Genomic DNA, 12570 nt, shown 5'->3' on the forward strand with positions numbered 1-12570 from the left:
TGGATCTCCTTCCTCCGACAAATGGTGGAGAATGCGGGCAAGCACTCTGAACGTTCGCTCTCTTGGACTATAAACTCGCCACGATCGAGGAAGTTGGTTGAGGGTCCTTGCAGCCGGGACGGTGCGAAGTTTAAAAGCACCCTTGAGGATAACAACAGTGACTCAAGCCTCTACGTGTCTCAGGAGCCTGTAGAGCTGCAACAGCGCGCGCTGATATATAGGTATGGATAGGCAAGCAACATACGACCTCTTCTCCTCATATTTAGAAAGGCGAGGAGTAAAAAGGATAGATTTAAAAAAGGAATTACCAGGGTTATTAGCTTATGGTAATTCTAAAGGGATTTTTGCTAACCCACATACAGTTCATGAGATAGCAGAGTGGAAAAAGTTTGGGGATATCCTGTGGGATACAGTGTTAGATGATGATAAGTCAGCAAAGAAATTTGGCAAGTTATGGCGGGTGGTATATAATACGTTACTTCAGCAGGTCTCTGAGAGAAAGGCAGCAGAAAGGGCGACAGAAGCTCATAAGAGGAATATAGGGTATGGTCGTGAGGATGATCCCCTGGCACCTTCTGTAACTCAGATACTTATGCCTAAGAGTCCCCAGCAGAGTGGTGTGCAGGATTTTCCTACAGATAGTGTGGAACCGTCTGCACCCTTACTGTTGGGGGAGGAGGGCAAGTTGGATGGTGGAGGTAAGAGCTCGCCTCCGCCGCCAGCTTCAGGCAGGTTGGATGGTGGGGGTGGGGGCAAGCCAGCTTCACCTCCGCCTCCAGCTTTGCCTCCGCTGCTTCCCCCGCGTGAGTCGGCTTCGGTGGGGGGGTCACTTCCCCCGCACGAGCCGGCTCTGGTTTCATCGGCTCCGGTTTCACCAGCCTTGCCTCCGCCACTTCCCCAGAATGAGGCAGCTCCAGCGGGGGGGCCGCTTCCCCTGCAGGAAGCCTCAGAGTCTGTACCGAAGTGCCAGCAGCATAGCACCCTTAAAGGGCCAGATCCTATCCCGGGGGCACACAGTGACCTATGGGGGGAGATGGCTAAACAGAGAAGGGAAGCTTGGGCTGCTGTGGCAAAAGAAGTAATGCAAATGGGGGATGGTGAGGCGATGGAAGTAGTTTCTAGCCTTGCATGTCCAGTTACATATACACCACAGTATGATCCTCAGGGGAACCTTATGCATAATTTAGCAGCATATGAGCCTTTAGACTGGAAGTTGTTAGCTCAGTTACGTTCTACAGTCAGTCAGTTTGGAGTAAAAAGTGAACCTGTTAGGCAAATGTTAGATTATCTTTTTAATACTCAGATTTTATGTCCAAATGATTTAAGAGGAATAGCTCGGTTAATATTTACTCAACATCAGCAGTTATTGTTTAATGCACATTGGCAGGGTTTGGTAAATGAGTCAGTTGCTGTACAGCGAGCTCAAGGAGATCCATTACATGGAGTGACAGTAGATGAGCTTATGGGCTTAGGGGCATATTTGCGTACAGAGGCACAGATGATATCGGGAGCAGATAAGCTTAGAGAGTCTATGCGATTAGTGTGTGCAGCAATAGATATGGTTAAAGAACCAGGAGGGTTACCGGCTTATATGGGCATTAAACAAGGTAGAGAAGAATCATTTGGGAATTTTATAGATAGGGCAGCTACTGCTATAGATCAGGCTGGTGTTGCAGACTACGTGAAGGAGGCACTATTGAAGCAGTGTGCGTTACAAAATAGCAATCCAGCAACACAAAGAGTATTAGCTACTTTAGGGGCAAATTGGACCATTGAGGAGGCATTAGAGCGAATGGCATTAATGCCAACAGCTTCACAGGCATTTGTAATAGATGCATTAAAGGAGCTAGGGTTAGGATTACAAAAGCAAGCAGAGTCTACTCAAAGTCAGGTGTTAGCTGCTCTTGCTCCTCTCCGAAGTGGCTCACTGGCGGTCACGCAGAGCTCGAGACCATTCCTCAAGTGCTACAGATGCGGCAGTGAGGGTCATACGCAACGAACATGCTGAGCAACCGGGGTATGGTGTCACAACTGCCGATCCAGTTCCAACAACTCTGCAGCTTGTAGGCGCCGGTCGGGAAACTATCCCAGGAGCGCGCAGCAGGCGAGCCGCGCCCAGACACAAGTAGCCGCCGTGACATCGGAGACACCAGCTGCCGAGGCAACATCGCTGCCACCTCCTGTCTGCAACCAGCCACAGCAGGGAGCCTCGGCTTGGACTTATCAGCAGCAGTAGACGTCACATTAATGATGAACCGGCCTGAGAGGATACCAACTGGAGTAAAGGGTCCTCTCATTTTGAATGAACAAAAATGTGGAGCATTATTATTAGGACGTTCTTCAATAACTATGCTGGGATTATTTGTATTGCCTGGTGTTATCGATGCGGATTATACAGGGGAAATACAAATTATGGTTTACACCCTTTATCCTCCTATTAGAATAACAAAAGGACAACGCATTGCACAATTAATACCACTATCACAAATGACATCTGGTATACCATCATTTACTGGACAAACGTGGGATGAAAAGGGTTTTGGCTCTACTGGTGTTACACTTTTGACTGTGGATTTACAAAATAGACCAAAACAAAAGGTGGAAATTACCCATGGACATCAAAGCATAACCCTTTATGGATTATTGGATACAGGAGCAGATACCAGCATTATTTCTCCAGAAGCATGGCCACAACATTGGCCTCTATTCCCATCATCAAATATGCTCACCGGAGTAGGAGGATTTACATTAGCAAGTAGATCACCACTTTTGTTAGTGTGTATTGATGATCAACAAGTATCTGCTGTGTTTTCAGTTGTTCAATTACCTCCTACAGTTTCTTGTTTAATTGGAAGGGACATTTTAACACAATTGGGAGTGGTGTTAACTAATCATCACCCTTTGGGGTAATCGCCATTGCTTGGACTTTCCCCATTCCACTCACTTGGAAAACAGATACACCGGTGATGGTTAAGCAATGGCCATTAAAAGGGGAAAGCCTTATGCACGCTCATGAATTAGTAAAGGAACAATATACAAAGGGACATCTACGACTTTCCACGAGCCCTTGGAATACACCTATTTTTGTAATTAAGAAGAAATCAGGGAAATATCGTTTAATACATGATTTACGAGCTGTAAATGAACAAATGGAACCGATGGGGGCCTTACAGCCTGGTCTTCCAAATCCAGCTATGATCCCAGAACACTGGCCACTTTTAATTATTGATCTAAAGGATTGTTTTTTCACTATTGGGCTTCATCCTGATGATATGAAGAGATTTGCTTTTACTTTACCAGCAATAAATCGTGGAGAACCAGATAAAAGATTTGAATGGACGACTCTTCCGCAAGGGATGCTCTACTCGCCCACATTATGTCAGCTTTATGTTGATGCTGCATTACAACCACTACGTCGTAAATGGCCAGCAACTATAATATATCATTACATGGATGATATTTTGTTTGCACAGCAACAACCGTTGTCCTCTTTGCAGATTAACACCATTAGGGACACTGTTGCAGCATATTCACTTATTATTGCTACAGAGAAAATTCAGACCACCAAGCCATGGAAATATTTGGGGTGGACTTTAATGGATCAAAAAGTAATTCCTCAAAAATTGGAATTACAATTGGATATTAAAACTCTGCATGATGCACAAAAATTGCTGGGAGACTTGCAGTGGTTAAAGCCCATTGTGGGAATACCAAATCATTTGTTAGAAACCCTACGGCCTTTGTTAAAGGGTATTGACCCTACTACTCCTGTACACCTGACAAAGGAGCATCGTCTTGCCTTGCAGCAAATTAGTAATTGTGTACAACAAGGGTATGTGTCTCGTCGACAACTCGACTGCCCTATTGACCTTACTATATGGAATAGTCCTTGCCATTTGCTTGGTGCTCTCCCTCAAGAACAGGAGAAAACGGGGGAGATACGAGTTTCAGAATGGTTGTCACCACCATTACAACATAAGAAAACAATATTTTCAAAAATTGAACAATTGGCTGTGTTAGTCAAAAAAGGGCGTCTCAGAATTATTGAGGTGGATGGTCGAGAACCTGCTACCATTAGATTGCCTATGGAGAAAGAAACTTTGGACTGGTACTTGATTAATTCAAAGAATTTGCAGGAAGCATTATTAGCATCATCTGCTAAAGTAGAAACCAGTAAATTAGTGCCTAAAGTTTTGCAATGGACGACAGAATGGAACTGGATTACTCGACCATTGAGAGAAGAACCTATAGAAGGAGCTATTACAGCCTTTACAGATGCAGGAAAGAAATCAAGGCGTGCTGCTGTCACCTGGCAAGAAAAAGGACAATGGAAGCATCAACTCCTTACAGCAGATCCTGCAGATAGCTTACAAACCTTGGAATTGTTAGCAGTAGTATGGGCAGTGTCTAATTTACAGGAGCCTTTAAATGTGGTCACAGACTCTATGTATGTTGCAGGAGTAGCCAGACGAATAGAGGAAGCAGCAATTAAGGAAGTGAATAATAAACGATTGTATGAGTTATTGATACAATTAAGGAAAGCTTTACGAGAGAGAAATGCAGTGTATTCTGTGATTCATATTAGGAGTCATAAATGGTCTGAAGGTTTAGGAGAAGGAAATGAACGTGCAGACAAATTGGTTACCTTACCCATTGATAACTCTTGTCCTAATGACAAGCATACATTGGCCAGAGAGGCACATAGTAGATATCATCAAAATACAAAAGGATTAGCAAAACACTTTGAGCTGAGTTTGTCAGAAGCTAAAGCCATTGTTAGAGCATGTCCAATATGTAGTTATCATAATGGGGGAATAGGTTAAGGCATGGGAGTTAATCCTCGAGGTTTAGAAATAAATGAGAAATGGCAAATGGATGTTACGCATGTACCTAGATTTGGTAAAGTTAAGTACGTGCACGTCACTATAGATACATATAGCCACTACATATGGGCTACGGCTCAGGCAGGACAGAAAGCTACACATGTTATTAGGCACCTGTTAAGTTGCTTTGCTGTTATGGGAGTTCCAAGAAGTATCAAAACGGATAATGGTCGAGCTTATGTATGTGCTAGGGTCCAGAAATTCTTAAATCGGTGGTCCATTAAGCATGTGACAGGTATTCCACACTCTTCTACTGGACAGGCAATAGTAGAAAGAGCAAACGGCACCCTTAAACGGTATATTGAGAAGCATCAAGATTTAACAGACCCACAATCATGCTTGGCTAAGGTTCTGTATGTGATCAATCATTTATGTATTTTTGGGGAAGATGATACCCCTCCTGTGATTAAACATCATCCGAGGTCAGGTCAGAAAAATACTAAGGAGACAGAGGTCTGGGTTAAGTATAAGAACCCGAGTACAGGATTATGGGAAAAACCTGCAAAAGTATTATATTGGGGTCAGGGATATCTTTGTGTTTCCTCCCCTACAGGGCCTTTGTGGGTGCCTGCTAAGTGGACTAAACCTGTTTTTGATGCAGCCTCTAGTGGACCGCCTCACGGAGGAGGACAGGGAGCGACTGAGGAAGAAACTGCCTCTAGTCCTACGACCGCTGCTGCTACAGCTGAAGGGACACTCGGAAGTGTTGGACAGAGCACTGACACGTCACTATCGGATGGCCCAGGAGTTGATTGGTTTTATTGACTCATTATCAACTTTTGGTTTAACAAATCCAGCAAAGGCACCTTGCCTTGACTGTTATGATCCACATTGTGCTGCCTGGATAGCCCTACGCTGTGGGGGTTGTGATACCACTTTTTGGATAGAACAATCATTATTATGGGATTTATGGTGTCACACTTGTGAGCACGAGCACACGTGGGGTAAAAACTGGGAAAATGAATTAAGGAGACAGACGGGGCAAAATGCATATGTAGCTTTAAATCTTTATGAGTCTCCTGAACAGAAAATTCTTGCTTATTATCGTTGGGAAGTACAGTGTGTTGTGAATAGAATTAAGGTTCAAAGTAAATCACGTATAGTCTCTGTAAGGTGTAGAAAATTAGTACCTTTAACGCAGCATTCAATTGTAGGGCCCTTCAGGGGGAATCCTGAAAGAGCATTAGATCACTGCATTGATAAATTGCAAAAATTGAGTTTGCAAGTGACAGGACCAGTGAAACTAGGAGCAGCAAAACTGAAAACAGATAAGAAAAAGAAGGCAAGTAAGGGAGCAACCTCATCTAAATAAGGTCTAAATAAGGCTAATTAGTTTCTATGAATAGAACACTTTTATATTTATGGGACCCTCAGGAAGGTATAGTTGATGACGAAGACAACAAACAATACAAACAACGATTACAAAATAAGATACGCCTTGCGCTAAAGAAAGAGCTTGAACTATTAGCCTTATATAGTAAGAAAGGTGAAGAGGCTTTGCAATCACCACCATTAAACTGGTTGCATTGGGTCGAAGAGACAGACTTTTATACTGGTCCTTACTTACATTCACTTCCTTGTTATGTTTGTAAAAGGGATGTTGATAAGTGTTATGCATGGATAGCTTTGCATTGTGCAGGTTGAAATAAGGTTTATTGGAATTCACAAAGATCAATAGGAAATTTATGGTGTAGACCTTGTTTTGGGAAGTGGATTCAAGATTTCGTCTGGGTTAGAGCTCTTGAGCAAAGTACTGGCCTGCCAGGAAGGGCAGGATTAGAGCTTTTTGAGAGTGCAGAACAAGTAGCTATAGCATATATTAGGTGGAAGTTGCAGCAAGTACTTAGAGTTTGAAATTACTAGTGCCTCACGTATTATAGCAACTCGTTGTAAAGCTGATTTGCCTTTAAACCTACCTGACGCTATACCTGTAAGCAAGGATGCTGATTTGGAGTTAGATCAGTGTATTCAAAGACTAACTCAGGTCCACTTTAGTCGGCCTAACAAACCAGGTAAAAAACAGCGAAGGAAGGAAAAACAGGCAAAGAAGAAAGAAAAATGAAATTTGTTTTTATTATACTGCTCAATGCTGTAGCAATTAAAGCAGTAGGAATAACACATTTCAATCAGCCAAGAGAAAATCTATGGGTAACACTTGCTAATCAAATTAACCAATCATCGCTTTGTCTTAGTCTTGGAGGAGTTACTAATCCATTTCGAACATGCCTGGTAGGACTTCTGGTGTGGTCTCCTAGAGAATTTTGCAGTTTAATAAGTAATCAAACTTTATGCATGCATAACATGTCAAACATCACATTGCCAGTGCAACAAGGGTGTACTGCAGGTCAGAGTGATGGCTATTGCCAATGCTTACTAATCCAATCACTTAACACTTCCTTGCATTCTCCTCCTGAAGAATTGGATCTTTTTGGAAGTGCAAATGCCAGTATGCCTAACACTACAGCTGGCGGATGGTTTAGTTTCAAACCCTTAGATGCCCAGAATTTAAATCAACCTAAAGACACATGGGCCACCTTAGATTCATCCCTGAATTTGAGTGAATTCTCTCCACAGCATTACAATCAATGTAACGGCACAAACATTACGGCACCAATGAAATTACCTACAGGAATATTTCTAATTTGTGGAGACAGGGCGTGGAATGGTGTACCAGCTAAACCACAGGGTGGACCCTGTTATTTGGGAAAATTATCATTGTTTCATCCTAATGTGTCCTTGCTAATGCAGTTGAGTCAAAATTCAAACAGAAAGAGGCGTAGCATACATGATTTAGACTGCAGCCAGATAGGAGATCCACAGTTTTGGGGTACATTCAGGCAAGTAGTAGTTTCAACTATTTTACCAGGAGGATCTGCCAATAAGGCTATGAATTTAGCAAAGCAATTAGGGTGCTGGGCAAAAAATGAGCTAAACAAGACATCCCAAATTCTAGACATGTTAACTGCAGATGTGCAGAGTGTTAACCATGCTGTGTTACAAAATAGAGCTGCTGTAGCCTTTTTGCTCTTAGCACAAGGGCATGGATGTGAAGAGTCTGAGGGAATGTGTTGCATGAATTTGTCTGATCATTCGGTGTCCATTCATACCAAGATAAAAGAACTGCAACAGGGACTTCACCATCTCAAAGAAGAAGAAGGTTTAGGAATTGATGAATGGCTTAAAAGCTTAGGGCTTGGACTGTGGCTAAGGAATATTGTGATCTATGCTATAGGACTACTAGGTGTAGTTTTACTGTTTTTGCTTATTTTGCCTTGTGTTTTTACTTGTATTCAACATATAATAGCAAAAACCTGGCAAACTAATCTCCTTGCTCAAGAAGAAAATGGGGGAAATGTGGAGAAGTTGGTTAATAACTGATTAAGTGAGAAAGGCCATCCTGACATAATGCCGCTGGTTAAGCTTGAAAGGGAGGTCAGCAGTCTGTGATTCAGTGACTGCTGACAAGCAAGAATGCCGGATTACCTCGCTGCAACATGAGGAAAGGGAGGTGAGATTAGTCCTGAATATCTACAGAATGTAACAAAAGAATAAGCACAAGAATGTAGAAGCAAGTGTAGTTGCTGATATGTAACTAACCAATCCTGAGCTCAACTTTTGCAATATGTATGAAGCTTATTAAGAACTGTATTTAACCTGCCGTATTTGATCAATAAATTGGACTTGGATGAACCAATTGGTGTCTGGGTCTCCTTCCTCCGACACTTATTATATCTTACTTATACAATTGCTTTAACGCATCTTTAACATTTTTAAATTTTTCAAAATACAATTTCAGAGTTTGATGTTCCACCGACTGAGTTATCTGGGCTTCTGATGTTTAGTCTATGTTAATACAGGTGATTTTAAGGCAGCATAATGGATGCTAAACCAAATAGGCCAAAATTTGGCCCAACGCATTCACCACACTGATTTCTCTTTCACAGTCTCTGCCAGGAAGAACAAAAGGTCTTTTTAACTTAGGTGAGGAGCGTCTTGATAGTAATGCTCCTTGGTGTTGCTTATTTATCATCACTGGTCTCTTAACTGCTTCGTGCGCTGGAAGGCTGGGCTCATGCAGACTCTCGAGTTGCCTCTGTTGCCGAGTGCCGGCCGGCGGCACCGAGTTTTGTGCACTGGAGACACTGTCCATGGCGGTGCCGGCTGAGCCGCACAGCTATGCTTGCAGTCTGTTAAGGTACAGTCTATTTAGGTTGCCAAGTCGAAATTAAGGCCCCCGCTGGCCGCGGGGCGGAGGGAGAAGCGCTCGCGCTGGAAAAGCGCTCTGGTCCTGCGCCGCTTGTGTCGGAGCGGGGCGACCCCCCCGCGCTGGGCTTCTTGTTTTGGGAGACGCGCCGTAGGCTGAATCACTGCGTGCGCCGGGCCCAGCGCAGCATCCACTGCGGCGCGGGTCGCTCTCCGCGTGGCGGGGCTCCGCTCCCCCTGCTGCTGCCGCCCATGCCCGCTACCGCTTGGAGCCACTGCTGCCACCTCACGCGAGCCGTCCGCCGCGGCTGCTCCCCATGGCGCAGCGCCCATGCGGAGTTCAGAGTGGCACAGCCCCGCAGGCGCCCTGAGCCACGGCTGCTGCCACCATCACAGCAGGGTCACTGAATTTTTGTGCGTTTACTTGCAGCGCCAGAACCAAAACGCACGTTTTTGCAAGTCTATATGCAGCAATCTCGGGAATTCTCTTCCCAAGTCGACAGTCTATAGTCCCCGCTTTTCTAAAAAGCATTTAAGAGGATTATATGCCGCTTGTCTCTGTACTACTTTTTAACCTGATATTCAGCGCGCTGCAGCCTTTCCATGATATCGGCAGCGTTCAGTCAGCTGGACCCTCCTATGAAGTCACCAGGGCACTGAAGCCCACCCTTTTGCCTTTCTCCAGGTCTCCTCTATAGGGTTGCCTGAGGCGGGAGCCCGCTTTTTGTGCCTCCCAGGCTGCGTCGGGACTGACACTGATATACTGCACCGGATCGTGGCTCGCAGGCCCAAGTCTTCTGTAAAGTCCGTAGGGTCTGTAGAGTGCATAAGGTCACTGTTCAGGCGCCAATTGTTGTGGTTTCCCAGCCATTTGTCTGGTGCAGGGAAAACTCAGGGCTCAATATGAGTCATCAGCAAGTTCCGTTTATTGAAGAGAGCATCAGACACTCATACAGCAAGTAATAAGCTCATGAATACTCTGTAATTTATGCCATCCATTGGCCACACCACAACACCAGCTCTTCCCCATTCCTTAGGGGTTACATCTCTCTTTTCTCATGTCTCTTTCCCTATTTGTTATCATACTACAGCTAGGCCCAAGGACACGCTATCTTGCAGGTGCAGGACTTGGAATTAACTATGGCCTTGTACTTTTGCAAGCTCTAGTCAGCTAAAATCCCAACAGCCAGGTGTGGCTGACAAGCCCCCATCCTGCTCCTGGTGTCCCAGTCCAGCTCCTAATCTCCCCATCCTGCCCCTGGTGTTCCCATCCTGCTCCTGGTGTTCCCATCCTGCTCCTGGTGTTCCCATCCCTGCTGCAGTGACCCCATTCCCATTCCTGGCTCCCAGAGATGAACTGCCAGACACTGAAGGAGGGAACCCAGATTTATTGCCCAAAGCAGGATAGTTTCACACCAGAAGTGAAGCATTGTGAATATTTGTGGTTCTTGCCTTTAAAACATTGGAAAATGGGAAATGGATCTGTTAGCAAGAGCTGTGGGGTGGGTGGTTGCAGCGGGATGAGCTCTGCTGGCAGCTCTCATCTTTCCAGGGAAGAGGGAAGGGGCCAGATCCAACTCCATGGATTGCTTAGGCGGCGATTCCTGCCAGGATGAGAGTGAGTCATGGTGTCACCCTGTCCCTGTCCCCATTCCACAGGATGGACCTGGCTGGAGCCCATGGAGAGGAGGACCTGCTCCAGAATCCCACGTGATCCCACCCCAATCCTGCTGCAATCCTGCTCCATCCATCCCACCCCATTCCACCCCATCCATCCTGCCCCAATCCTTTTCTGGAACCCCAACCTGATCCTGTTCCATTCCATCCCACCTGATTCTTGTCTGGAATCTGGCCCTGATCCCACTCCATCACTCCCACACCAATCCTGCTCCATCCATCCCTCCTGATCCCACTCCAGAATCCAGCCCCAATCCCACTCTACAATTCCACCTGATCCCACTCTAGACCTCTGCTCTGATCCAGAATCCCTTCCCGATGCCAGTCTGTCCATCTTGCCTCAATCTCCTTCTGGAATCCCACCCTGATCCCATGCTGTACCTGCAGAGGAGCCATTCATTCCCATGTCTTTTCCTGCAGAAAGAGAAGATCCATGAGATTCCAGCACAGATCACACATCAGGATTAACCCCAGGATCCATCCTGGGATCCGCACAGAGGGGATCCAGAGCTGGATCCACCACTGGAACTCACCAGCTGCTGGGTTGTATCCATTCCTGTCCCTCCTCCCTGTGGAAACAAAGTGGGATCAGTGTCAGTGGCACAGGATTCCCAGAACGGTGCCGGGTGGATCCGCGTCCCTTCCCGACCCCCATCCCGTGTGTTACCGGATTGGAGCTTCCAGATGCCGAATCCGATGAGGACGATGAGGATGAGGATGGCAGCGATGACGGACACAGTGACCACCACGGTGAGATTCCTGCCAGATGTTGGCTCTGGGAAACGCGGGTTAGTTAGGAGGGTGAGGGGAATCCTTATTTGGGAATTCCAAATTCCCAATCCCCACATTCCCAGCCTCACCCCAAGCGAAGATCCCGGGCTCTGGCATTCCGGGATGCTCCACCCTGCACCGGTACTGCTCCCGCTCCTCCGGCAGCGCCTCGATCCTGGCCCAGGTGTGGAAGGTGCCGTCGCTGTTGGGAACGATCCCGCCCCACTCCGTCTCCTGATCCAAGGTTTCATCCCCCTTCATCCAGCTGACTGCGATGGTGTTGGGGTAGAATCCGTACACGTGGCAGGAAAGGATCAGCGTCCCGTGTTCCTCTCTTCCGGACACGTGGACATCAGGGGGCTCTGGAATGGGATAATGGTGATAGACATCCATGGAATTCCCACTGGAATGGGTCTGGGGTGAGATCTGACCATGGAATTCCCACTGGAATGGGATGGAGGGGAGATCTGACCATGGAATTCCATGGGAATGGGATGGGAGTGAAATCTGACCATAGAATTCCATGGGAATGGGATGGAGGTGAGATCTACCAATGGAATTCCCATAGGAATTGACATTTTCTCGAGTCCTCCATTCCGAAATTCCAAATCCCCACAGGAATTCTGCTCCCACCTTTGCGCTCCAGCTCCTTCTGCCCATATCTGATGTATTTCTGGAGCCATTCCGGGCAGATGTGCTTCAGGTAATTCGTCCAATACTCAGCCACGGTCCCATCCTGTTCCCAGAATCTCCTGGTGATCTCAGCACCGCTGTCAGCCGCCACCAATCTCCCAGATTCCAGGTCAAAGGAGATGAAATCCCGCCCATCGTAGCCATCCAGGTGGGATCCACGGACGCTCCCATCAGACAGGAGCTCACAGCCAGAAACTCGCAACCTCGTGTGGAGACCTGAGGGAATTGTACCCACAGAGCCCCATGGAATTGTGTCCCAGCCCCACAGAGCCCCATTTCAGCCCCATGAAGCGTCAGAGTCTGAGGGAGACCCACAGAGACTCATCCCAGCCCCTTGGAGCCC

General features: G+C 46.3%; 1 protein-coding gene and 1 pseudogene across 4 annotated transcripts in view; one reads left to right on the forward strand and one right to left on the reverse strand.

Annotated features, from left to right (window-relative positions):
* Positions 1-12570, forward strand: part of LOC128945469 (zinc finger protein 208-like) — a 304103-nt pseudogene that overhangs the window by 124302 nt on the left and 167231 nt on the right.
* Positions 1-12570, reverse strand: part of LOC128945492 (class I histocompatibility antigen, F10 alpha chain-like) — a 55286-nt gene that overhangs the window by 40349 nt on the left and 2367 nt on the right. The window contains exons 3-8 of one of the 4 annotated variants that reach the window (XM_054289259.1): positions 12168-12443; positions 11624-11896; positions 11431-11538; positions 11297-11332; positions 11145-11177; positions 10455-10690 (exon numbers count right to left, since the gene is read on the reverse strand). The exons of 1 other annotated variant lie outside the window; for it this stretch is intronic. In XM_054289259.1, the coding sequence (XP_054145234.1) occupies positions 10677-10690; positions 11145-11177; positions 11297-11332; positions 11431-11538; positions 11624-11896; positions 12168-12443 (740 nt within the window). In that variant the 3' untranslated portion in view covers positions 10455-10676. Of the gene's footprint in view, positions 1-10454; positions 10691-11144; positions 11178-11227; positions 11539-11623; positions 11897-12167; positions 12444-12570 lie in introns of those variants that run through there. 2 more of the 4 variants (XM_054289261.1, XM_054289258.1) reach the window with 2 other exon arrangements.

This window comes from Melozone crissalis, unplaced genomic scaffold (genome assembly GCF_028551555.1).
Source record: "Melozone crissalis strain CALT ecotype California unplaced genomic scaffold, PUWL_Pcris_2 ptg000066l_1, whole genome shotgun sequence".
In the NCBI taxonomy this organism is placed as follows: domain Eukaryota; kingdom Metazoa; phylum Chordata; class Aves; order Passeriformes; family Passerellidae; genus Melozone; species Melozone crissalis.